The 26,889-nt window shown below is 40.4% G+C and overlaps 1 protein-coding gene across 7 annotated transcripts in view; it reads right to left on the reverse strand.

The window, feature by feature from the left end:
* APP (amyloid beta precursor protein) overlaps positions 1 to 26,889 on the reverse strand; it is a 262,507-nt gene that overhangs the window by 98,959 nt on the left and 136,659 nt on the right. For 2 of the 7 annotated variants that reach the window (XM_077878890.1, XM_077878889.1), the window contains exons 6-8: positions 19,902 to 20,104; positions 3,665 to 3,832; positions 1,357 to 1,413 (exon numbers count right to left, since the gene is read on the reverse strand). In XM_077878890.1, the coding sequence (XP_077735016.1) occupies positions 1,357 to 1,413; positions 3,665 to 3,832; positions 19,902 to 20,104 (428 nt within the window). The remainder of the gene's footprint in view (positions 1 to 1,356; positions 1,414 to 3,664; positions 3,833 to 19,901; positions 20,105 to 26,889) is intronic. The other 5 variants (XM_077878893.1, XM_077878892.1, XM_077878896.1 and 2 more) reach the window with 3 other exon arrangements.

The raw sequence follows: 26,889 nt of genomic DNA on the forward strand, positions 1-26,889 counted from the left end.
ACAGTGTAATACCCAGTTTTCTCTAATCCTCTGTGTCTACTCACTTGTCATGCTTTCGATGTTGGAAAAAAAATGCTGTCACAATCAGAGAAAATATGTTGACTGTAGTAGTGAAACCCCCACATCCTTCAAAAGTTGGATATAAAGTGAATGAATTAGAATCTTATGGTGACTATAAAAAAGAAAAAACTTTATGGTTGATGGAGAAATTGTTTGTAAATTACATAATTCTCTATTACTTATCCTATTTATTTTTTTTAAGATTTATTTATTTTAGAGAGAGAATGGATGCACGTAGACGGGCAGAGATAGAAGGAGAAGGAGAGAAGCAGACTCTTTGCTGAGCGTGGAGCCCCACGAGAGGCTTGATCCCATGACCCATGAGATAGATCATGACCTGAGCCAAAATCTAGAATCAAATGCTTAACTGACTAAGCCACCCAGGTGCCACATACTTCTTATTTTTATTTTTTAAAGAAACCAATTTGGAGACCAGGTTTTTTTCAGGATAATGTACATATATGCTAATTTCATTATAACTGAGCTACAACTGAAATTGTTATCTCTTTTTCCAACAACCATCAGCCTCAATAGTGTGTGTATATCATCCCTAACTTAACGATGCAGAAATCTATTCTTGGATATAATCCGCATTTTAAAATAGTACTGTGTGTTTAACATTACATCTGAAAACCAAGCGAGACTGATATGCCAAGTGGAATCATCTCAAAACCCAGACACTCTAAGATTGGTTGATGCAAGATTTCTTTAGATGAATCTTTTTTCTACAACCTTATGATAAAGCCTAAAGTCAGACATTTCTGTCCCAGCAGAACATTCAGGGAGAGGAAGAAGAGGTGGTTAGGAAATCTAGAGGTGGTCTTTCACTTCCTAAGGCTTAACATGTGCCTTACAACACATAGCTGAAGCCTGTGCAAACACATTAATCCATGGAGTTAGTACAATGCATGCATATTATCTATTTTTCTGGGAAACGAGTCATTTTTATGTATGTGGCCTCTTGTTAAACTGTTAAATCTTGACAGCTTTAGGAAATAAAACGGTGATGCCAAATAAAACACAATCATATATACTATACATAATAGAACCATACTGAATTTCAGGAAAAAACTGATCAGAAACAGAAGTTGAGTCAATGCTCTTTGCCCAGTGTCTGAAGTTGTGTGGCAGGATTGGACATAATTACAAAGCAAAGCAACAGAAATAAACATTTTATGGAAAGACAGGTGTTCGAGAAACACAAAACCATGCAAAGATGATGCTGGAGTTATAATCCAGCCATGCACTGGACTACTTCCTCCACCCCCCAACCCCCTCCCGTGAATGACAACATACGTTTGACAGCATCTTGGGGAAGAGGTTCCTGGGTTGTCTTGAGTAAACTTTGGGACACTATGGAGAAAATAAGAGAACATAACTAAAAATAAAAATAGAAACATGGGAATGATGGTTGCAACTTACATGATTCCATTGACCAAAGGGAAAAACAAAAACAAAAACAGAAACATTGGATTAAAAACATAACTAAACAAATACAGTGAGGCTGGGCCCTAGCAGGGGACCAAAGTAAACATCAACACAGGAGATCTATTTCTGCAGGGATACCTTAGCGTGTTGGGTGTATTTTGTTTCCAATAGCACTTCCAAGTAACCTGTTGAGCATTTCCAGCTGCCATTCTCTCTCCTTAGCGCCAAGCATCACCAACTCCCAGGGATCCACTCCGTTCACCCATTCACAGGGCACCTCCAGCTTGCAGCTCCGGCCATTTGTTGCTTTACTGTCCACCCTCCTGACCGACATTTAGCTTGTCATGTTTGCTTTCTTGGTAATTATCCTATAACCTGCCTCCCCTGAAACGAATATGGACTGCCTGGCTGACCCATGACACCTTTGTTGGGAGTCTCTACCTTTTGCAAAGCTCTTGGCAAAAGGTGTGCCGTCCAGGGCACCTCCAGAGGCTCCGACTCACCTGTGGTGGTGGTGCCCACAGCTCACTCCCAGTCTGAGTCAAATCAGACTGATGAAATGGAGAGGGTGTGCGTATGGGCTGTGGTAGTGTTTTGGGGGGCGGGGGGGGATAATTTCTAACTCAAGGCAAATTCCTCAGTGCTGGTAATTAAAAAAAAAAAAAAACCCTCTCTCTTATTACATGTGCATGCATACACACACACCATTTATATTCCAAAGAGTAAATCCACCTTAGGGAAATGGAGAAAAAAGTTGGAAATCTGCCAAGAAACCTCCTCAGCAGCTAAGCCAGTTAGAATCTCGGTAACAAAAGTCCTTTGTTCAAGAGGCTCCAGGCAACAGAATCCCCTATTGTGTTCCACATTACCTGACCTAATTAACTTCTTTGTTTGAAACCGAAGAAAGGAGTCTTTTGAGCTAGAAGCTACAATCTTCCAATGGCAGCCAGAGAAGAAGCCCTTGGGGTTACCAGTTCCTACACCTGTTCTCACACATGATAGAAATGGAGTCATCCCTTACACAGGAGACCAATAGGAACTGTTCCATTTGATTCCACTTAGATACTGGCCTTCACAATAGAAGGTCTTCATGGGGCAGGTCCTTTTGTTGTTTAGCGTAAGCCTATGATCACAGCGGAAAATTTTATATAATCCCTAGGAATCCCAGGCAGGAAATGGTAGTTGTCACCCTCATGAAAACAAGGGAGAAAAGGCAGGAGTCTCTCAAAGAAGAAATGCACAGCTCCTGAGCTTAATCTTTAATTTCTCGAGCTGAGTCATTAATTTCTTCAGTAGGTTCAAATCTCCTACTGATGAACAAGAGTCAATAAATAAAATTGGGACTTCCAGGAACATGGAAGGCTGCTAAGAAGAACAGAAAGAAGTCCCATATGTCCGGTCCGTTACCTCCTAAGTACTACCTCTGTGGGAAGAAGTTTCATCTCACATTTAAGTCACTGTCACTTCATGCATTTATGCCCCGGACTTAGGAAAAGCTGAAAGTTTGGGGAGAGAAGGCTTTGAAAAATTTCAGTCCCCGGGTCTCTGGCCATTCAAGGTTTCTAGTGCTAAGTGAAGAGTTTTCTTCGGTTTCCAAGGGAAGACACTGACAAATGGATACTGCAAGTGGGGGGCCCTGGGGCCTTTCTGTCCTCGGGCATCTGAAGGGCACACGCTCAATTCAATCCCATTCTCTGCTGCCACCATAAAAGTCGCGTGTCACAAAAATCACTCAAAGACCCCCACGATGACAAAGCGAGGCGGCACCAGGCAGGCTTCCAGCGGGGGGTAAGCCTCGCTTGCACACGCACCGCTCATGCACAGACCCGGACACACAGGTGCACGGACACACACGGAGGTACACATGTGCAGAAACACGTGAGAAGGACAAGACGGTGACTCCAGCCTGGCTGACAGGGAGGCACTCGGAAGAAGTCCCTCCGGGACAGCGAGGGAAAGGACACATCCAGGGCCATGCTCTAGTGGAGGCAGACGGAGACGGGCGCTCGGGGGCCGAACAGACGGGAGGAGACGCCGGGCAGTTAGAGGAGCGCACAGAGACGCGGTTAGTGTAGCAACAGACCCGTTCCCGGGGACCGGGGAGGCCAGTCTGCGACAGAGGGCAGATCAGTGGCGAGAGATGAAAGGCGGCCAGGCCCGAGGAAGGTCCACTTACTGACGCTGCCACACACGGCCATGCAGTACTCCTCTGTGTCAAAGTTGTTTCGGTTGCCGCCACATCCGCCGTAAAAGAACGGGGCGCACTTGCCTTCGGTCACATCAAAGTACCAGCGGGAGATCATTGCTCGGCATGGCCCCGTCTCGGCTTGTTCAGAGCACACCTCTAATCAGAGGAGACGTGGGGAACCACATTTAGCATGAGAAGGTCACCGGCTCGCTGTTCACGCACGCACCTGTCTGTCTTAGGCGCTAGGCCTCCCCGGGGTGGGGACCTGGGCTGGGCCCCCCCCGCCCCTCCGGAGGCAGAGTCGGCCAAACATTTTAATCGCCTCCCGGGACTCTGGAGTTCCCTCTGAAACAGAGCAGTGCATTCTCGTCTGGTTCAAGGAGCGTAGCTCCGTAGTCGGAAGGGGACTCGGGCTCGAGGGGAACAGATCTCTTAGCTGCTTTTAGGTGAATCCTAAGTGCCCCGAAGTGTCTGCACACCGAAACACTCCTTCGCTACGAGGAATAAACTTCTCTTCTAGGAGAGGCTCAGGTGGGCTTGCAGAGGTAAAAGGGTTATGCCTGCTTATGGTGCAAAAATCGTCTCCTCTCACAAACATCTGATTGTTGTCCTTCACGAAGGACAGCCTTGCCTCGGAGTGTAAAATAATTACACCTATTCTGAAGGGGATCTGGTTTTCAGAGGGCCAGCCTGTCCACTGACCCTATTCGAAAAGCATATGGAACACCTGCAAATGGGACTTACAGCAGATTATGTTAACTCTGGTTAAATACGATTTTTGATTTTTCATTAATCTGTCCTGCGGGGAATAAGGCACAAACAATAAAACAGAGTCAACCAAACTCGAATTTGTTCATATCATGTACCTACCATTTTACAGCAAAGCACATCTTACCTGTCAACATGCTTTGTCACCCTCCCCAAGATCAGTGCCATAATCCCTGATTGATCCAAGTGTAATGACCAAACTGTTTCCATTTGTAAAGTCACGGTGATTAGAACAGGAACTCTTCCTCCCATGTATATTCCCTTTTTGTTATATGTAAGACAATTCTCCCTCTGAGTTTGTGTCTTGCCCTAGCTAGGCTTAGAAAGAGCTCGCTGATGCCTTAGCACACACAGATAGACGTCTTGCTTATTATTATTAGTTTTACTATCATACCAAGGGAAAGCATCCTTCTAAAAGAGAAATGTCACGCAAAACTCAGAGTTTCCAAATTAGGAATATTCAACAATATTCCTCTATTCAGTCCTTTAGTCATTCACTCAAAGACAAAGATCCACACACTGTCTACGTAAATGAGAACTGCTGCTTAACTTCCCCAAACACACCACTTATTGCCCTTTCCAACTGAGACAAAGAGGTGGTGGCAAAACCAGAAGCAACCACCATCATGCTGATGTCAACAGAATAGGGAAGGACAGTCAGCAAGGAGCTCAAAAGGTAGATGTCAAATACTGTGCAAGAGAAAAGCCTGTGTAATGGATATCCAAGGTGATTCTGGCTCTTTAGATGGTTTTCAGATGAAAATACCTGGCGCCAGGAGCATCAGGCTCAATGTCACCCATCTCTCAAGTCTTCTCCTTTGGTACTGCTGCTTTCAAAGTCCATCCTTGCCAAGCCATGACGTGTTTTTAGTTTGCCTTCTGCATAGAGCTCTCCTATACGATGAGAATCTGCCAACCCGGTCACGCAGGCTTCCCATCCACTTGATGGTTTGATTTATCCCCGCAAACTAAAGGACCGGTATTTATACTTATAAAGGGTCAAACAGTTTTGGGAGTGGGGGAGAGTCTGATCACCTCTGAGTTACTGACAACGCAGCTCGTGGGCTCTCGAGCTAAAAGTCACATGCTCCAGATGTGGGCTCCCTGCAAACCACAGCCATCAGCTGTCTCCACTCCGGGACCTTAATTAGTCTCTCTCTCTGTTGTAAGAAACACCTACAGGTTCTCTCCTTTGTACTTCTCTCACCAATCTGTACATGTTTATGTGACATGCTCTTTCTTGTTTCTGAGATGTGAGAATATCCATCAATAATTCCTTCCTCAGGCTGCACTAATTCCAACAAGACTGCCAAGCAACGGTGTCTTCTGTACCTACACTGTGGTTGAAGCTGGCCCTGGGGTTGAAAGAAAGGCACAGGATGCCTTCACCCCATGGCATGACCCGAAGTCACGGGACCATAGGCAACAAAACCCATTGTGCCTCAATAACTCACAACAATCCTCACATTTTGTACCTTGTAGAGTAACAAATACACGTCTTCTTGTACTTGTCTGCCGCAGACCGAACGGTATACAACACAGCTGTGCAGGGGAAGGAAACTTGTCTTTATATCTCCTGTGCACTAAATAAAAGTGCTAGAATTCTGGGTGGGTGAAAGTGCAGTAATGGGAGAAAAGAATGATGATCAAAGGACATGATCCATGAAAGACATCTGCCTTTGTGTGTCACCTAGTCATTTCTTCTGATAAAGGCAAAACCTCCCAGTCTAGAACTCATATGGCATTTTAATATATTATTGTTTTTCTATACCATAAGTGAAACATTTTTTATTTTATAGCATTCATTTAATTTTTCTTCTGGCCTCGTTCAAAATGGCTATGAAACCCCTTGGTTACACCTGATTTGTAGAGTCCCAATCAACTAAAAAAAGCATTCAGGACTAAAAATCCATTTATATGTCAACTAAATGAATGGAATGAACTACCCGATGGGCTCACAATCCTTGCTAGGGTCTCTAGTTGTAAGAGTCTTTCAGATTGACCCATGAATCTGAAAAAAAAAAGGCAAAGAAGAGAGTGACACAACCTTTGGGGAGTGTTTTGGTGGCTCTCCTGACATCATCAGGGCTGCTGTATTCCTGACGTCCATTAAATGGCCCCAAATAGTTGCATGACATTGGCGTACATGGACATGGTGAGGCGTAGCCACCATCAATCCCACAGTACTCACATATAACATGTGATAATGTGGTCAGAGTTGGTATAAGAGTGTGTGATAATCTAATGTCCAGTAAATTATGTATGGGGGGGTACCCATACGTGAGCCTAGAAGAATAGGGGTATGAATGGGTCTCTGTCACTTTGAGACCTCTCAAAGACAAGCTTTGTCTGGCTGGTTCTGATCTGCTGACATGGAGAATTCATTCCAGCTCCCTGAACCAGAACAAGCATGGCAGGAGAGAGAAGGTAGCTCGTTAATCCCTCCAATTTTCAGCACCACCATTCTACCATCGAGGTACCATTTCCCATCACTTGCCTGCTGGCTAGGACTAGATCATTAACTTCCTAGAGTAGTAAAGCTCATTTCAGAGGGGACACAGTGGAAAATTATTTACAGTATCATTTACCATATGCAGAGCATTTAGGCCTTCTAGGACTGTGACCTCTAGAACAGAATTCACCAGAAAATTAGAAGTGCAGTTTTCGTTTCTGCACCTTCATTTTCTTCTCAACATGTAAAATGCTAAGTAAAAAGACTCACATTCTAAAGTCATTCAAATTCCAATCCACCTTGGTTTCTATTCAGGCTTACATATCATAATGAAGGAAAGTTGCCCAGAATAAATAGAAACAGGGATCTGAGGATGTTTAAAGTCAGACAGAAATACTGGCACAGATTTGCATGGGCATCTAAAGGAATGGTGATCTTTGTTTATTCCTATTTAATTCTTAAACTTTGAAGATCACAAATAGGTATTTTACTATACATCCAGCTGAATTCTGCGGGCAGGGAAGGCTTACTCTCTTCTTTTACAAGAACTTTATCCACCCTTCAAGCCGAGAGACCACTCAAACCAAAATGCTAGTGTACACAAAGCATATGAGTTTATGTGCTTTAAGCATCTCTATGCGTTTTAGATCTTTGTAAGGTAGGCCTTACCAAGATCTGAGTTGGTTTCAGCACTAAATTCCATTTTCTAAAAATCAATATTATATAAATACACTCTATAGGAGCAAAGCTGGAGCTCCCTACAATGTATGAAATGATTAGGCAGTTCACTGTCCAAAAAACACAACGCTTAACCACAAAACATTAATTCTAAAAATAGATGTCAAATTAAAGTAAACTTTATTGTGGACAACCAAAATTAGAAAATGTTATACTTTAAAAAAATATCAGCATGAAGAAGAGTTGTTACATGACAGCTAGGATGAGGGGGAAATCACCATTTTCAAATGTACAGTAATTATAATGCCTTCTTAAAAAGTAAGATTAATAGGGTGCCTGGCTAGCTCGGTTGGTAGAGCATGCAACTCTTGATCTCGGGGTTGGGGGTTCGAGTGCCACATTGGGCATGGAGTCTATTTTAAAAAAATTAATAAATAATGTAAAAAGTTTAAAAAAAATACAAAGCAAAATTAATAGATAACAAATAATAAGTTTTAAATAAAGCACTAACTAAAGAATAATTTTAGAATAATGTAAAGCCAATTTTCATTATTTATTTTTAATAACTAAATTTCAATTATTCTGACTACAAGAATATGTGTAAAATAAAACCAGCATTTTATGGAATGTATAAGGTTTAAATTTATAAATTTTGAGAAAGCAATCACTTGAATAATCCTAGAAGGGTTTTTTTAATAGAAAGCTAGGAATTTTTTTATAGAAAGCTGTATCAATATTCTGATATTGCAAAAGAAATAAAAAATATGGAGAATTTCTCCATATGCTATAAGAATATATGCAGAATTAAAGTTCATACGTAGTACAAATATATCTATTTTCTTTGAGTTAAAAATTACATATCTTGAAATTTTTTTTTAAGTAGTCTCTACACCCAGCACAGAGCCCAACACAGGGCTTCAACTCACAACCCTGATATCAAGACCTGAGCCGAGATCAAGAGTTGGGCACTTAAGCAACTGAACTACTTACTCAGCCTCCTCCATATCTTGAAATTTCAAAGTACGGTACAAAGGGCAAATATAAGAAGATAAATAGTCTGTGTAATAAATCACTTAACATTAACAGTAAAATAAAAACAATGACAGAAATATTAAAAGCTACTAAATATGCTTATCTTTAAATATTTCCAATAGGAGTTGACTGATTTGCCTAATCAATCTGTTAATAATGAATATGGCCAGCTTCAATACAGTTTATAATAACTTCTTTCACTCTAATTATTTCTGCAATTCTAAATACTACTATAGGGTAAACTTTCTCAGCCTAAGTTATTAGAACACATCTCATATTCTGTTGAAGAATAAAGTAGACTTTGTGTTTAATTCAGAAGAAAAATTTTTTAAAGGCAACATACTAGAAAAACGATTTTTTAAGAGTGTATTTTTTGCAACAATAGATATTATGTACTTTTAATTAAAAGGTTTGTATAATATGCTTGCAAATATTAGTAAGTAGTCATCAGAAAAACTGTGCAACAGAAAAATAATTCTGATCAGGGCAATAAATGACTACATATTACCTAGCATTTATATTTTATTAAATAAAGGCATGTAAAAACTGGATAACAAATCTCACTTAAGCCCTAAATGTGGGTTGGACTGTATAAACAAGTTATGGGAACAGCTGTGTGTAGTCATGAAATCACTGACGCAGCAAGAAAAGAAGGGTGTTGCGGAAGTCTCTACAAGATATCTGTAGCTGGCGAACCTGTTACTGAATTGTGTTGATTCTCTGAGGCTATCCGATACATCTGTCACTCCAATTATACCTGACCCAATTCTCACATCTCCCCATGATGAAAGAGTATTTATAAAATGCCACCTGAAGGAGATTCACTTGTAAGTATTTAGACACATCGGTCCTTTCTAGGTGGCGGTGCTGGCCAGCATTCACTTTAAAAGGGCACTACTACGCCTTTTCCTTTGTTTCCTGTTATGGGAATAAACTTGTTTTTCACGAAGCTGTGTGGTTAGTCTGAAGAGCAGCACCGGATCATAAGAAGCTCCAAACTGAATAAGATAAGAGGTCAAGTCCTCTGCTGGAAATAATGTGAAGTGATTTTTCTTAGTGACTGAGAGGCAGGGTATGCTGGGAAATGGATTATCTCCAGGGGGGGAAAAAGTGTGATTTATTATGTTCAGTGACTTCCATGGTGTAAATACTCCCACCATTGGTATGTCAAGCTATCAGTGGTTGTGGCTCACAAAATTCCTGTGTACTTTAATAATCTTTACAGGCTAGCTGGACTTGTCTACACTGCACCAATGAGAGGAATTTCAAGGGCACAAATGAAGCTAGTAATACTTATATATGTAGGAAGATTAGTAAGTTTTCTAATTTGCTTGGTATTGAGAGCTGGATTTTTACAAAATTGCTCAGTGGGAAGACAGGGTTCTTTCACACTTGGTGACATTTGATAATATATTAGGAATACCACCACCATAGGTAAGGATGGTTTTCCCTGTCAGTTTCTTACTCCCTATCTTAATCTCCTACATCTGTAAGATATGAGGGGTATGCTGGGCAGCCCGGGTGGCTCAGTGGTTTAGCGCTGCCTTCGGCCCAGGGCCTGATCCTGGAGACCTGGGATCGAGTCCCATGTTGGGCTCCCTGCATGGAGCCTGCTTCTCCCTCTGCCTGTGTCTCTGCCTCTCTCTCTCTCTCTCTCTGTGTGTCTCTCATGAATAAATAAATAAAATCTTAAAAAAAAAAAAAAAGATAGGAGTATGCAATGCTACTAGAAACTACCCCTCAAAGTAGAGTCCATGAATTAGCAGAGCCAGCATACCTGGGACTCAAGACCCACTCCAGATCTCTACCTCTGAATCTATGCTTAGCAAGTGCTCCAGTGGCTTAAATGGACATTAGTGTTTGAGAAAGCAGTGTGATCAACCCTATCTTTTATGTGCAGTTGAAATGTCAAAACCAGATATGTAAGATTCAATCACTTTCCAAAATGACTAGAGGGGATTAGTAAAAAGAAGCATAGATTTTTGGCTTATAAAAAGAAGCCCACATATATTTAGGAAAAGAGGAATACAACATATTTTAGTAGAGCTGTTAAGACTCAAATATGCTGTATCTCAAAAACTTAAGTTAGCTATACACATTTCTTTGACAGTGTTTCAATGCTGGTGCCTTAAATCCAATAACAAGATAATAGTTTTTTTATTTACATATATGTCTAGGAAAACTCAGATTTCTCAGAAATCTGAATTCAAGTGATAATGTTCTTATAATATGCCAGAATACCAGAAATCAAGTTATTTTTACTTAGAAAAACAAAGAAACAATGAAGGAGGCTTGAAATTTAGTTTCTTTGTATCATCTCTCCACAAAGAAAAGAATTACATGGAGTTCCTTTTCTTGCATCAAAAGGATGCTTCCTGGATGGGAATCCAGGTGGGAGGGCAGTCCTGCTGTTTCATGATTTTTTTTCTGGGGGAGACTGAGCATGTTCACCTTGCCATTTTAGCTGGTCTCTTGTCACAGTACCCAGCAGGAAAGGATGGGCAGCCTCCAGCTGAGAACATGTGTCCTTGATTGCTATATGGACGCTAACCACCATTTGCTATTTTAAAACAGTGTACCAGGAGAGAGTGAATTGCTTTTGAAATACAAAACAAAGCTAGGAAGGCAGTTTTTCTCCATCTCTATCTATATGGCAAATATGCATTTGCAATATTTAAAAAAAAAATTGTGCTGATTGCTTCTAAGGTACTACATTTCATACCTTACCAGATATCTGTTTTCACCTGATAAATGAGTACTTATTATCTTTGTTTTAGCATATGTTTTGTTTATTTATCTCAGGCAAAAAAGAAAAAAAAAAAGTTCACTGGCTACCTACATTGTACAAAGTGCTGGATTAAGTGTTACAGCTGACATTATGATAAGGCACAGTCTTGCAGGGGTGTTTCCCTGTTCACATATTTAAAACTGGACATCACTGGAGATCCCAGTATCACAGTCCAGTAGTTAGCAACCAGAGAGATGTTGCTGCCCCCATTCCCACCCAGGAGACATCCAGCAATGAGAAGAGACACTTTTTTGTTATCATAACTGGGGGGTGTTCCTGGGACCTGGTGGGAGGGATGGTACTACTAAATATTCTGAAAGGAATGGAAGAGTTCCAACAAAGAACCGTCCAGTCCAAAATACCGTTCATGGCGGGACTGAGAAACCCTGCCGTCGTCCAAGGAAACACCAGAAGGATTCATGCTGCATTTTAGTGGTTTTGCCCAATCCTGAGACTGGGGACTAATAAGCAACAGTTGCTGACATCTCAGAAATCTTGAGTAACCACCATTATTAAATTCTAGAACAGATTTAGTGATGAGATTGTCTAAGGAGGGCTTTCTATTTTTCTATCATGAAACATTAGGAATTCAGACAGACATGCAGGGAACACAAAATTTCTGTCCATATTCTGTGATATGTTCATATTCTGTCTCAGAAATTATATCCAAGAAGAATATAGGTAAATTTAAGAAAAAAGAGAGACAACCCTATTCTCAGTTAAATACTCAAACCATCTTACCATTATAAACTAAACACAGTGCACCTTTAACAAATCTTTGGTTCTAAACCCCTTTAACCATCTCCAGGGTCTCTTAAATTTTATTTACTTATTTATTTTTAAAAGTTTACTTTATATTACTTATATTTTCTTTTTTAATAATCTCTACACCCAACACGAGGCTCAAAATCATGACCCTGAGATCAAGAGTCACATGTTCTTCTGATTGAGCCAGTAGGTGCCCTCAGAGTCTCTTAATTTCTAAAGTTTGGGCTTTTGCTGTCTCAAAGACTGAAGGGTTTTATTAAGCATCTCTTTGATGTGAGATTCAGTCAGCCTCACCTCACCTGGATCTCTTGCACTTCTAACAAAACCCTAACAGGTCAGACATTGAAGTGGCTGGAAACCGGTGATGACTTTTGAGAAGGGCAAAGTGGTTGACAGCCAAGTGAAAAGAGGTGGTTAAGGCTGTATTTCACCCTGCTTAAAATCTCCAGAAAGCATTTTTTTCTAAAAGGGAACTACAGATTTCCATTAAAACCCATGAATCTATAACCTGCTTGTGGAAATCTGAGCCTCTACTCAGTGAAGCATATAGATTGGCTAAAAAGCCATGTTTCTGAAAATGACATGATGTTTAAATGAATTGTTCTCTCACTTGTGGGATTCTTTTATTAGGTTTGATATTTTTTATTGCAAACTCCATGTTGTGTAGATACATGCAATTGTTGTGTCTGGGGCATTTGTATATTTTTTGAACAGCAACTGATTCGGGGAAAAACATGAGAAAGACTAGCATTTTTTTTTTTTTTTAATCTGGTTTCTGGACTTGAATTGGAATGAAATTCTTTTTATTTTTAATAGATTGCATTAAAACACCTTTGGCTGATTAGGTCCATTCTAACATTGAGCCTTGATATAAACAGTGTAGGAATGGAACATGAAAAGTACAAGCCATGAGCATGACTAGTCACGTAAAATATCAAACAAAATGAGGATCAAAAGCATAATTTCCTATCTGGGTACAAAGATCTTTAGGAATATCCTAAACCATATTTTATGGTATGCAAATTATATCTCAATAAATTTGTTACTGAAAAAATAGGAAATTATATATGTATACACACACAGTTTTTTATATGGCTCTCTTCCTCATTCTGACATGCTAAGCAAACTACCTGACAAGGAGTTTGGTAAGCAAACTTTCTGAACTGGGACCATCCAGCTATACAAAAAGAAGCTGTCAGTGTCCCGCTAGGTCTCTATCAAAGTGTATACCAAACACCTCAAAATTAATGGCTGTCATGCCAGGGACACAAAGTAACAGGCTACCACCTGTCACATCTATGCCCAGTGCCAAGATGAGTTTGCTCAACATCATTAGGAAGGATGCTACATTCTGATCCTGAACAGGGGTGTATCTTACTGGGCCTTAGTCATAACACTGAGGTAAAGGCTTCTTCTTCTTCCCTTTGCCTTGTTCCCAAATACAAACAGATTTATTTTCATTTTTGGACAGCATGCTGCTCTGAGGCCTCCAACAAAGAGTTTGTGAGCACATTTTCACATTCCTAAGTCAAGCTCAGTTTTCCCCCAAACTTTGTAAAAAGTTAAAGATGAATGAAAAGCAAGACTCCTATTTGTAAATTACGGGACAGCTTGTTTAAGTGTCACATCCAGTACAGGCAGGTAACAATGGAGTTAGGAGCATCAGGCGAAGGTCTGGATCCTCTACCTTGGAGATCAGTGCAAGCCACTCTGATTTACTGATGACAGTTCTTGAGTTCTTTCTGTTTGGTATTCCACACACTGGCAAATCTCAGTGCTTCTTGTAAAATCAATCCCAGGTCAACTTCTCATCAAGGTCTTTGTTAAAACTTCTGTCTCCAGGCTGAGCGGTCTCCTTCCTCTTTGGGGCCAGAAGTTCCTTACCAGCCAGGTCCAAGAGACTTGTGTCTCTCCCCAGCAGGGAGTGTGCAGGAATGGCCAGAAGCAACATGGGTGGGCTACCGTATCCCTACTCCTGTGTCCCCACTCACCGGGACAGTGCCCAGCATCTCAGAGTGTCTGGTTGATGCTGGTGGATCATACAGCGGTAAATCATGTGGTGCTTGTTCCCAGATTAATGACTCCCAGAGGGAGAAGAGAAATAATTTAATTCTGCGGAGTTCAGTTATCTAGCTCAAGGCAAGCAACATTAGACCAAACTTTTTAACTTCATCATCATATGCGATGCTTAAAGAGCTACCTGCATCACGGTGTCTCTGTCCATTTAATAGATGAACTTCCAGCAGGTTCAAAATACCCGCAAGAAATGAAACACTATCTTGAAATGCAGTAGCATTTAATCGTATCTGGGTTTAATTTTCAGCTAGACATAAAATTTAACTGTAGGCATTTTATTTTTTATTTTTTTTAACTGTAGGCATTTTAATATACAATATATATTCATAAAAAATATTTTAACCAAGAAACCGAGTTTAAGTTGTTATTCTTAATATACGTCTATAAATATCCCCTCTCTTATACCAACATAGATGGATACATATTTATGCTTTTTACAGTTACAAAACCCCAATCTATTGGATTACCTTTGGCATTTCTAATTAGTAATAAATGTTAGTTCTCTGAAAAATCAGAATTATGCTTATAATTGTGAAAACTATAGAAGTTTAGGTTAATTGAACACTTACGGTCTACCAGGAAATGTGTTACCTGTTTCTCACAGATTACACTTCATGAATCTTTACAAAATGATTAAAATAAGGTAGGTATTGTTAAACCCCACTTTACAGAGGGAAAGCAGTGGGACTTGAAGGTTATTTGACTGATACAAATTTAGATGGTTAGGTGACAAGAGCTGGGATTTGATTCTGGGCAACCTGTGCTTTTAAAACAAACCAAACACAATGTGCCAGGCATTATTGTAAATGCTTAACAAGGATCAGATAACATAATTTGTTCAACAAACATGAATCATTCTATCAGCATCTATATTGTACACATGAAATAAGACTTACCATGGTTACTTAACTAGCACAAGGCCATAAAATCACTAAAAATTCTCCCTTGAACCCTGTATTAGTCTGCCTCTTAACCAAAATAAAACTACCTTAATGAAATTACCTTGGTATGGTAGTATCTGAAACATAAAAACTTTCTAATATATTTTTTAAAAGATTATTTGAGAGAGAGAGAGAGAGAGAGAACAAACGTGGGCAGGGGGAGAGGGAGAGAGAGAGAATCTCAAACAGGCTCCCTGCTGAGTGTGTGGAGCCCAACACCGGGCTCGATCTCGTGACCCTGAGATCATGATCTAAACCACAACCACGAGTTGGATGCTTAACTGAGACACTCAGGTGCCCCTTCTAATAGTTCTCGCATGACCCATATATCAGGGGTTTTGTATAAGGATCAAGTTAGTAAATACTTCCAGCTTTGCAGGCCATATAGTATCTCTTACAACTATTCCACTCTGCCTCTGTAGCATGAGAGCAGCTACAGATGGTATGTAAACAAATGGGATTGGCTGTGTCCTAATAAAACTTTTATATTAGAAAACAGGCGATTGGCCATATACAGCCCATGATCATAGTTTGCTGACCCCTGATCATCATCATTATTATTTAAATAACAATTCTGAAATTTAGGAAATGCTCAGTGTGAAATAATATAATGAATATATGACTATAGCAAAGGGATACACATCTAACAGGGGGCACAAGTTAACTGAGCTAGTAGGTATTATAAATAAAAGGAAAAGGAAAAAAAATTGACATTAATGAAGTAGAAATACACTGGCCCATGTGGATCTAAATGCTAGCTTTACCACCTCCCACCTTCGTGACCATGGATAATTAAAAAAAAAAAAATCTCTAGGCCTTAGCTGTAAATGGAGAAATAAAATTTCTCTCACATGGCACAATTACAAGGATTAAAAGATAGAAGTGACTGCTCTAGAGTGGTTAGCAACTCCATCTTACAACATAACCAACTCCCCACTACACCTTCCAGGGTAGCAGGGTGCCTGGCGACCAGAATGAGGACAAAGAATATTTGCTGAATAAATGTGCACATGCAAAAAAACAAATTAATTCTAGATGGACAAAACAGGCTAGAATAAATCAAAGATTGTCACTTATTATAATACCAATGTTTAATCAGAGTTTAGAATCCATGATTGAATCAGAAATTGCCCTGACATCTTGGATTATGAAGTGTTACCCCTTTTTGAATCACAGAGAATTAGGAGCAAGAATCTAATATACTGTTGTTTTACTCAAATTGGTATTGGCTTATTCCACTGGATCAATATCCAAGTTTTTCTGAAGTACCAAAACCAATAAATCCTAAAGCCAGATGGATATAGCACTGTATTGTTCACTTTTTCCTCTGGAATTGATAACAAAGTTAGAACTGACATCTTCTACTTCAGCATCATTGATTCTAATATAATACAGCTGAAAATTTTATGACCACGCCAAAATGACCTATACTTTCCTTCTCTCCACCTATTTCTTTCAAATTTAAACAGGTTACAGAATGATCGAGCTTTTGTTATGAAGCACATTAGGAATTGTATTAGTAGCAATATGTTGGTAATGAAGAAACAATTTTCTTATTAAGTATGGTTGTAAATCACATTTTCTCTCAGATACTGAAACATTAACATTGAAAACTAGATTGTAAGCCTCTTTTCAGTATCTCATCTTTGCAAGTCGCTTCTGATTATTATTTGCAGCACGAGAGCAGGCTACTTATTAAGTAGAGTTTTATGAAGTCAGCAATTGGGTATGGCACTGCTGTTGTCTTCATCAGGGAAGAGTTAGCTGGGAATAGAGAAAACTCTCTGACATGGAACCGATATACTGTAACATGTTGCTTTCCCAGAAAGACTTGCCTCAATTATACTTCTGTCCATTCAGGAGTCTTACATGGGACGAATGGATTCCTATGGATTCCTATTAAATCCTCTTCCCTTTCTAGCCTTAACAGCTGTTACTGAAAATGACCACATTGTGTGTTTTAGAAGGTCACTGTTACTGCTCTTTTTGCCATAAACATTATTAAAACTTGTTATCTTTTAGGGCTAGCTTCTTAAAAAAAAAAAAAAAAAGCAAACAAACTCCCTAGCTTAGAGATCTTTATAAAAAATTATCTTTTAAATGCCTTCATCTTCCTATAGAAAATACTGTAACCTGTGCCCCTCTGTGTCTTATCTTAGCTAATAACGCCACAAGCCAAAGAACTGGACTTATTTAGAACATAACAAGACCATATTATCTCAAGAGAACTGTGTCTGGGTTTGGAATATTGGCATAAGTTTATGTGGCATTTTCTCATTATACTGCATAAATTATGTTATTCCCTGTTCACCTATGCCCTCACAGCAGTAACATCATAACAAAATCTCTTCATTGTTTCTCCCAAAAATCCTCAGCACATGGCAGGTCCTAAAGTGATCATCACCCTCAGCTGATGCTCATACTTGCCAGCCTGGCATTAAAAGCCTCCACATTTTAGCCCCAACCTGATTTTCCTGTAACTCTCTTATGTAAGACATCTGCTTTTATTTAAATTGGACTGACCTTGTCTCCCAAATATGCCATGTACCTTCCCATGGCAAACCTGTCTTGCTGTCTTGACTGACTCTAAGGTACACTAGAATAAAATCCATCGGTAGGCCTGCTACAAGCCCTTCTACTTCTGGTTCAAATGCCACCTCCTCTATAGACCCTTCTCTGATCAATCTCTTACTCTTTGAAGTAGGCTCTGGGCACATACTTTTAAACACAGACTGTGTTTTTTAAACATGACTGTGTGTTTCTTTGATTTAAATTTCCTACCAGACTTTAACAACCATGAGGGTCGGCTGTGTTCTCATCAGAGGATCCACCAAGCCCATCAAAATGGCTTATACCCAAAAAGTGATCTGAAAACTAATGCTGAGTAAGTGGGCATTTATTATGTAAACAGCTCTCCTGATGGAGATCACAAGAACTTCAGAGCCACTACAGAACACTAGCTGCTGTAATTCGTAGTCACACATCATTTAGGTTTCAAGAAGAGAGGTTCTGAAAAATCTGTCCTTTCCCTCCTAGGAAAATAGAAGCTAACAAGTTCATTTTAGCCAGCTCTGCCACAGATGGTCCTAAGAGTCACATGAAACTCACTTTGGGAAGGGATGCTTCAGGGATTGAAAAAAACCATGGCTCAAACAAAAGGGGCATGTACTTAAACGTATACCTGCTTATACGAGCCCTTGTGTGCTAAATGCAAGAAGTGATCATTAAGTAGGGAATGATAAAATTAAACTATTTTTTACTATATTCTTTTAAGAATATGCGACTCTTTCAATGAGTTTTAAGTTAACTCTGAGTGTTCAACTCAGAATGATCTCTGTTTTGAAAACTATGGGTTAAAGAAACACAGAACCTCAAAAACATTATTTTAAGTGAAAGAAGCCAGACATGTAAGACCATGTACGACCACGCTTATATTAAATGTCTAGAAATGGCAAATCTGTAGAGACATAAAATAGATTGTTGCTTAGGGCTGGCAGTGAGAACAAGAATTAACTGAATGGTTGTGAGGAATCTTATCAGGATGATGAGAATGTTCTAAGACTGGATTATGATGATGGTTGCATAATTTGGTAAATTTATTAAAGCCTCTGATTTATACACTTATATGCTGAAAATGAGTGAATTTTATATGCAAATTATACCTGAATGAAGGTATAAAGAATGCAGTGAATGGAAGAAGATATTACAGTGATCATTAGATATCTACTTAAGGCAGAGAGAAAGTAACCCATTTTAAGCTCCAATTTAACAACAGAGCTGAACTCATTTTAACCTTAATAAAAAGTGAGGAAGACTTACGAGTTCTAACATTTGTGGACAGGCTTTGAAAGTACTTAAACACATTAAAACTCCATCCATCTGTATTCACCCAGCCTTACTCTATGATCAACTTTCATCTTTTGCAAAACAAATGCATAAATCGTTAAGAAATGTAACCCGCCAACTCATTAGTTGCTATAATAACATTTGGTTGTTTGATGTAAACTCAATGCTCGCTTTTGTTTCATGGAGACAAAAAAGGGAAGTCTGTTAGTTCATTCATGCCACAACATTCTTAATAGGAGTATTAATTAAACAGAAGAGAAAAAGTGCTAAGATGTTAACACTGTACCTACCTTTCAAAGAAAGCACTGTCACTACCCCCGCAATAGAACAGTGTAAAGACAATACAAAAATCATCCAAGGTAAATTTCACAGCAAAAAAATAACGTGATAATTTACCAAATGTTCTTCTTCTTTAATGAACTTTAATTCCAACTACTCACTCCACTAAAATTTAGGGATGCTTCTGCATGATACTACATAAAAGCTAGTCCTTGCCCTGGAGGAGCTCAGAGGCCAGGTGGTGAAAGAGGGAACAGGTAGTAAGAGTGGAATGAATACCCACTGCCAGGGGAATACCCAGGAGGTCACCTAACTCAGCCTCTTCCAGAAGAGATGGCACCTGGTTAGGGGTAGTTTTGCAGAACAGGCTGGGGGGTACCAAGCAGCATATACAAGGCATGGAACAGGCTGCCAATCAGGATTTCACATTATTGGAAATGAACTGTTGGACTGCTTGTCAGGCTGAAGAGAGTCTAACAAGCATACGGCTTGTTACTTTGACTCTTACTTCTGGTTGGGGAAGCCTGTGGTGGTGGGCTGGATGGAGATTTCAAACCACGTCCCCAACAGAGGAGATCCAAGCACACAGCGAATTACCTCGGACCACCTCTTCCACTGACTCAGTGGTGGTGGTGGTAGTCGTGGCGATGCTGGTGGTTCTCTCCGTGGCCTCTTCGTAGGGTTCTTCTGCCTCTTCCTCTACCTCATCGCCATCTTCGTCATCCTCATCATCCTCGGCTTCCTCTTCCTCAACATCAGCTACTTCTTCTTCCTCCGCTACTTCCACTACTTTGTCTTCACTGGAGCAGGAAATAAAAATAACAGGAACAGTCAATCAAACAAATTTCCGAAAGGGGGAGGAAATCAACATTAGAGGATTTTGGTAATTTGAGAGGGAATGTGGTATCGAAGAAACACACAAGGCCCGAAGCCAGCAGATCCAAGTACGAATCCCAGGCTCAGAAGATTACGGGCTCTGTCTTTGTTTCTGTTTGTTTGTTTGTTTGTTTGTTTGGTTAAAGATTTTATTCCTTGGGGCACCTGGGTGGCTCAGTGGTTGAGCCTTTGCCTTTGGCTCAGGATGTGATCCCGGGGTTCCAGGATCAAGTCCCGCACTGGGTTCCCTGCAAGGAGCCTGCTTCTCCCTCTGCCTCTCTCTGTGTCTCTCATGAATAAATACATAAAAATCTTAAAAAAATATTTTATTCCTCTATTGCAGAGAGAAAGAGAGAATTAGAGCACGAGCGAGGGGGAGGAGAGAGGGAGAGGGCGAAGCAGAATCCCCAGTGAGCAAGGAGCCCAACATGGGGCTTGATCCCAGGACCCTGGGGTCATGACCTGAGTTGAAGTCAGACACTTGACCCTCTGAGCCCAGGTGCCCCAAGTCTACAATGTTTTACCCCTGGGCACAGCTCTTCTTAGTTTATATAGTTGCAAATTGGAATACCATGATTCCAATTATATGATATTCTGGAAGAGGCAAAAATTATGGAGACTGTAAAAGGATCTCAGTGGTTCTTGGGGGAGGTGGGGTCAGGGTGAAAAAGGGAAGGAAGAACAGTGGATTTGTAGAGCAGTGAAATTACTCTGTATGATACTATAACAGTGAACACAGGACACATACATTGGTCGAAACCAACAGGACTGTACAACACAAAAAGTGAACTCTAATAATTTATGTATCAATATTGGGTCAGATGTACCACACTCACGAAAATGTTCACAACAGGGGAAATGTGGGGGTGGGCAGAGATGGGGGAGAAGGGAATTCTCTGTACTTCCTGCTCAGATTTTCTGTAAACCTAAAACTGCTCTAAAACAAAATAAGAAAGCCTATCAAATAGGATCGAGGAAGGAGGATACCCAAACTGAATTTGCTGTATGGGGATGACTTCTCATAATGTAATATGAAAATACCACATAGCATCTGCATGGTAGATACTCAATTACTTAAGTAAGTAAATACTTAAGGTGGAAACAGGTTCAAATATTGCTGCTCAAGAGTTTTAGCTGGATATGGACGAGGAAGAAGAAACTGGTGTAGATGAATCTGTAATGTCCAGTGGTCAGAGACACCTACTGAAACTATACAGTAGTGCTTCCTACCTTTGCTTATTATGTAAATGCTGTAGGATATCAAGTATTTCAGTGGTTCTCAAATGTCAGCGATGACCAGGATCACTTGGAAGGCTTACTGAAACACAGAGCATCAATCCCCAGGGTTTCTCAATCAGTGGGTCTAAGATGAGGCCTGAGAATATGCATTTCTAACAACTCCCTGGGTGACACTGATGCTCAAAGTCAGAGGATGATATTCTGAGAACCAATGGAATATGCAATCCTGCGAAGAATGGTAGGGAAGGGGATCAGCAATAATATGTAGGACATTAAGTATGTATATACTGATGCACAGTGGTGAGTAATAAATCAGCACACTTTGATGGAAGGAAGAAAGAAGGGTATGTCTGGAACAAATTAGAAAGCCCTAGTAAGATATCCTTGTGGAGATTGTGTACCTGCAGTGCAGACATGGTGGAGAGCATTTGAAAGATGATAAATGAAGACAGGAACTAAGTGTTCAACAGTAAAAGTATGTATCATATGCCATCTGGCCCGATAGAAGAAATACAGGTTTCATCCTTGCTCAGATCACAGAAACAAGAGAGACAAAAGATCGAGATGTGGTGGAAGGCTTCAACCTACCAGAGCATCTGCCATAGGTCTCATTAGACAAGAAGCACCACAGGAACAGCACTGAGGGCTGCCATGCTGACAAGTTTTCCCAGAAAAAAAGAAGTGGAGGAGGTGCTGATTATTACCCCATGGCTGACTCTCGCCCAGAAGCTCGAGAACCTGGAGAGTTTGTGTGAGTCCCACTTGGAGCCTTGGTACGCTCCAAGTGAGCTGGGCAGTGGATAGGAAGTCAAATTTCAAACATGTTAAGGATCAAGAACAGTAGGATTCCATGGTGTGGGAAGACAGAAAGGAAGATGGCAAAAGGCTTCCATAAATTGAACCAGAAGGACAGCCACAAGTAATTGTGCTGAGGATAAAAAAAGAAAAAGATAGGTAAGGAGATGAATATCGCACTAGAAGGAATTCCTTTAATCAACTGACCCATAATTTAAGGAACTTTTATAGACATTCTATAAAAATGTATCCAGTGTGCCAAGGGGAACACCTTTCTAATTTTGATTAAATATGATGCAGGGATAATAAATCAACACATCCAACGTTGATGCATGTGGCTAGAGAAAAAAGAGAAACTTACTAAGCAGAATAAATAATTTATTAGTGTGTTAATAAATGAAGTGTAATACAGAGAAGACCCTAACCAGTTATTTTAACATTTAAGACCAAGAAGAAAAAGGTAAAAAAGGGAAAATGTTGGCACTGATAATCAGATAGGTAGGTATAGGCCTTCATCTGCTTAAAGACAAATGGGGTACAATCTAATTTCCTGATTGCCTGGATTCCTGCATAAAAGTCTAATCGAGGCAACATTTCCAAAGAATTCTGAACTTAACTGTTGCTCACATGCTCCAAATTTTACCCAACATACTGCCTCCTCATTTTTCTACAGAATCTCAATGTTTTACTACTGTGCACAGAATAATGATCTGCTGTGTGCCACCAGCCTGCTTCTTCTCTTCCGTATTCAATCAAATTACAGGCCCCAATATTATTACTTAGTTCTCTAAATTAAGTAGAAAATTGAGGTAAAGCCAGGCAGAAAAACCGAACCAAACCAGTATTCTCCTTAAACCATGAAGTGTGCATGCTGTCTTGCAGCACGACTGGAATGACAGGGCCCCAGTATGTGATCTGGGGAGTAAACAGCAGTGTGCTTCCAGGTGGGCCAGTACAATTAGGACTGTGGGTACCCCTGGGAACCTCCCTCAACCTCCCCTGTTATGACCCAAGGCTCCAGACAGAAAACGTGCTTATGCAGAGAGCTAGGTTTCAAGTGATCTGCGTTCTAGCAGGTGTCTAGCCACACACACACACACACACACACACACACACAAGGTGAAATACACACCCATCATCCATCACTGCATCTGCCTGAGCAATTTAGTGGCATAGTAACAAGGAACAGAGATACATAATAGTTCAACTGGCTGAGGAATTAAATTACTCGGCCTAAGAGAACTCAGGTCCAGTTCTTATTACCATGGCTTTGATTTCTGGAATTAAATTTAGATGTCCATGAATTCAATTATCTATTTGGACGCTATTAAAACAGCAGCATGCAGTTATGTTGGAACGATGCTGGATCTTCCCAAAGAATGTCAAATGCACCAGCATGACGCTGCCAACCCCAGATTCCACAGATAGCAGGGAACACAGAAAGGGGAGAAAGATTTACTTTTCCACCAACCCTGCGACCACCCGACGGCTTTGTTCTGTGGTGTGATTGAGGCGAGCTGGTTTTGGGAAAGCTGCTCGCAGTGCAAGGAAACGCCAAGGAGGGACCAGTGGATGGAAGTGTGAGGCTGGGCGTTGTAATTTCCTTGTAAATAAATCAAAGAACTCACAAGAAAATAATTCATTGGTAACGCAGTGGAATATTCATATCACATTCACACATCTTAGCGTCTGTCAATTTACAGTAGACAGCTTTTAAGGCTTTTAAAGTCCAATCATGAGAAACACTTCTAAAGAATGAGGGAGAAATGCTGATCATCTCAGGAGCATTTGACTTTAATAAGAAGGTTAAAGGATCGGAGGGACAGGTCTATGAGGAAATAAATCTCTGATAATGAAATTTTATGTGTCAGCATGCAAGAGTTTACCCTGATGAAGGATATGCTCCATCACAAAGGTGACTCTCCTTATTCTTCTAAATAAAAGCTGACCTTGACAGATTCTACTTTAAAGTGGTCGCCTCCCGAAGTTCCCTTCAGATAGGGAAAAGATTTCAATTTGCACACCAGTTTTAATTCCTTTTGAATCATGCAAAACAATTCACTATCTGCCTTCTCTAAAAGAGCTATACTTACTCTTCCATAATGTCTACTAAGACTGACTTTCTGCTGCCATTTCTAGGGCAAAGGAGAGGAAGCAACACGAAGAAAGTGGTGATTGCTGGGGGTTATGTGACTTGGAGGAACCTGGGACTTGAACCCCAAGGTGGGGAGGGGGATTTGAATTCAATTCCAATTCCCAAAATGGAGCACCAAACCAGGACCACAGGGCCTGGCCTCCCCAGGAAGATGCTCACATACAGGCATCTTTATTGAACTAGAAAGGGGAAGAAAGCATCTATCTCCCAGAGTCAAGAATAGAGACAGAAGACAAAGTGAATTTTTCAAAAGGTGAACAAGCTGTTTTCTTCTCTCTGTTCCAGTCCTTGGTCCTCCCAGAATTTACCCTGGAGGGTTCCATGGCCAGAAGAGTCAACGTGTTCCAGGAGAATGCACTCTCTGAAACACTGCTTTGAAAGTCAGGAAAATTACGGGGCACCTGGGTGGCTCCATGGTTGAACATCTGTCTGCCTTTGGCTCATGGGGTCGTGATCCCAGGGCCCTAGGATCGAGTCCCACGTCAGGCTCCCCACAGGCAGCCTGCTTCTCCTCTCTGCTGCCTATGTCTCTGCCTCTCTGTGTGTCTTTCATGAATAAATAAAATCTTATAAAAAAAGAAAAAGGAAAATTAGAAGTTGCCAAGAAAACATGAGAAAAGATGAAAGAATGGAAGCTTATTCTTCATGGTTCTGAGTAAATGATTCGAGAGGGGCAGCTCTGGGTAAGAAAAAGCCAGTATCTCTCCCATCTAAAGGCGCTGTTAGAAGGCAAACCCAACTGGACACCCAGCCTGATTACATCCATGTAAACTGTGAAAACAGGCACCCCTCCATGCTGCTGCCAGGGTTCAGAGGACGTGCTGCATTTTGGCAGGAATGGGACAGAAGGGGGTGATTGGCCAGGCTGTGCAGGGACCTGAGGGTCAGGTCTCCGATGCGTGTTCAGTTTTGAAAAGCCATGGAGCTGGGTACCTGTGTTATGTGCACTTCTCTTTCCGTAAGTTATAGCTCAGCAAAAAGGGGTACAAGGGAAAGGATACTTCTACTGTATTGCCCCACTCTTCTTGAATATTCTCACGAATGAGCTAGAATAAAAGCTCTGTAAGTTGATAAAATTGTATTTTCAGGGCCTCCAAATCTGAAAAAAATACACTCCACTACAAACCCTTAATCCCATTAGGGCACAAATTATGAAGGTAGGAGGCAAATAATAATAGTAAGTATGACGATGATGGTGATAATGTTAATGGTATGTGGATATAAAGTATATACTTAAGAATTACATATAACAACACATATATCAATCGTATCACTACTGAAAATCTTTCACTATATGAAGGGAATATAAATAATTATGTATATATACATATAGATGTACATATGCATAAATATATACCTATACATGTATATACATATGTATGCTCCTTCAACCACGGCCTCCTTAAATAGGTTGAATTGGTTAAGTAATTAATTCTACAAATTAATTAATTCATTGATACAGATATTTTGTAAATGAATTTGAGGCTCACATAGGATTCAATCCACCATATGTTGATGATTACCAACTTTAATGTACTACTCAAATCTTTCCTGCCTATAGGTGATATCATGTAAAAATATCCCCTACAGATTTCTCTTTAGTAGTCCACGGAGTTTCAGTATAGTTGTTTTGATGACATTCCTCAGTATGTATTGTTAATTTTCCATTTAAAAGATCTGAGAATTTGATTAGCCTTTTCTCCTGAAGAAATGCATTGTGGCAGAAATTGCTGGTCAGCTACCCTGAAGCCATATCTAACTCCTCTCTCCCATCCTTTCTTCGACCAGAGGAAATAAGAAAGTGAACATTCCATGCCCTATCCTCCTTGCAGATAGCGAAGGCCATGTGACTGCCATGTCTCTGGATAATCAGATGCCAGAGGACATCTGCTTGGGCCTCTAGTTGGGGTTTCTATGAAGGTTTCATTTTCCAGATGAGAAAGCTCAGCATACTGAGTAGTCGGGGTGCTTTTGTTCCTTTGACCTCCTTTCTACTTTCACCCTGGAAGAGCAACAGCCGTCCATCAACGGTTAGTTGATAAGCATTCAGATGGAGAAGCTGATAAGGACAGTGGCCTGGAGAGATACAAAAAGGTCACATCTGGGCATCCCTGCACCGGCCCATGGTTCCCTACCACTAATGACTGGGTTTTCAGTTATTTGCAGTTAAAAGCATTCCTTGCAGATGGTTCAAATGCTTCCCCCAGACTCCAGGTTATGGACTGTTGTTTAAGGGAGAGAAGGACAAAACTGAGACACCAAAGGTTCATGACTCAGGTATTAAGGGTGAGATACAGACAACCTTACTCTGAAATGAGAATGTGTTATTATTTTACACATTTAACCGCAATGTCTCTTCTGGGCAAGAGAATCTACACTTAGTACTATATGAGTAAGACATACTGCCTACTAAATGCTTTAGAAATTCAAAGGGGAAAGTGACTCTGGTGAGCTAGAATCGTGTGAGCTGGTAGGATGTGAAGAGTGGGTGTGAGGATGTGGGAAGGATATCCATATAAT

Source organism: Canis aureus, chromosome 30 (genome assembly GCF_053574225.1).
Source record: "Canis aureus isolate CA01 chromosome 30, VMU_Caureus_v.1.0, whole genome shotgun sequence".
Classification (NCBI taxonomy): Eukaryota; Metazoa; Chordata; class Mammalia; order Carnivora; family Canidae; genus Canis; species Canis aureus.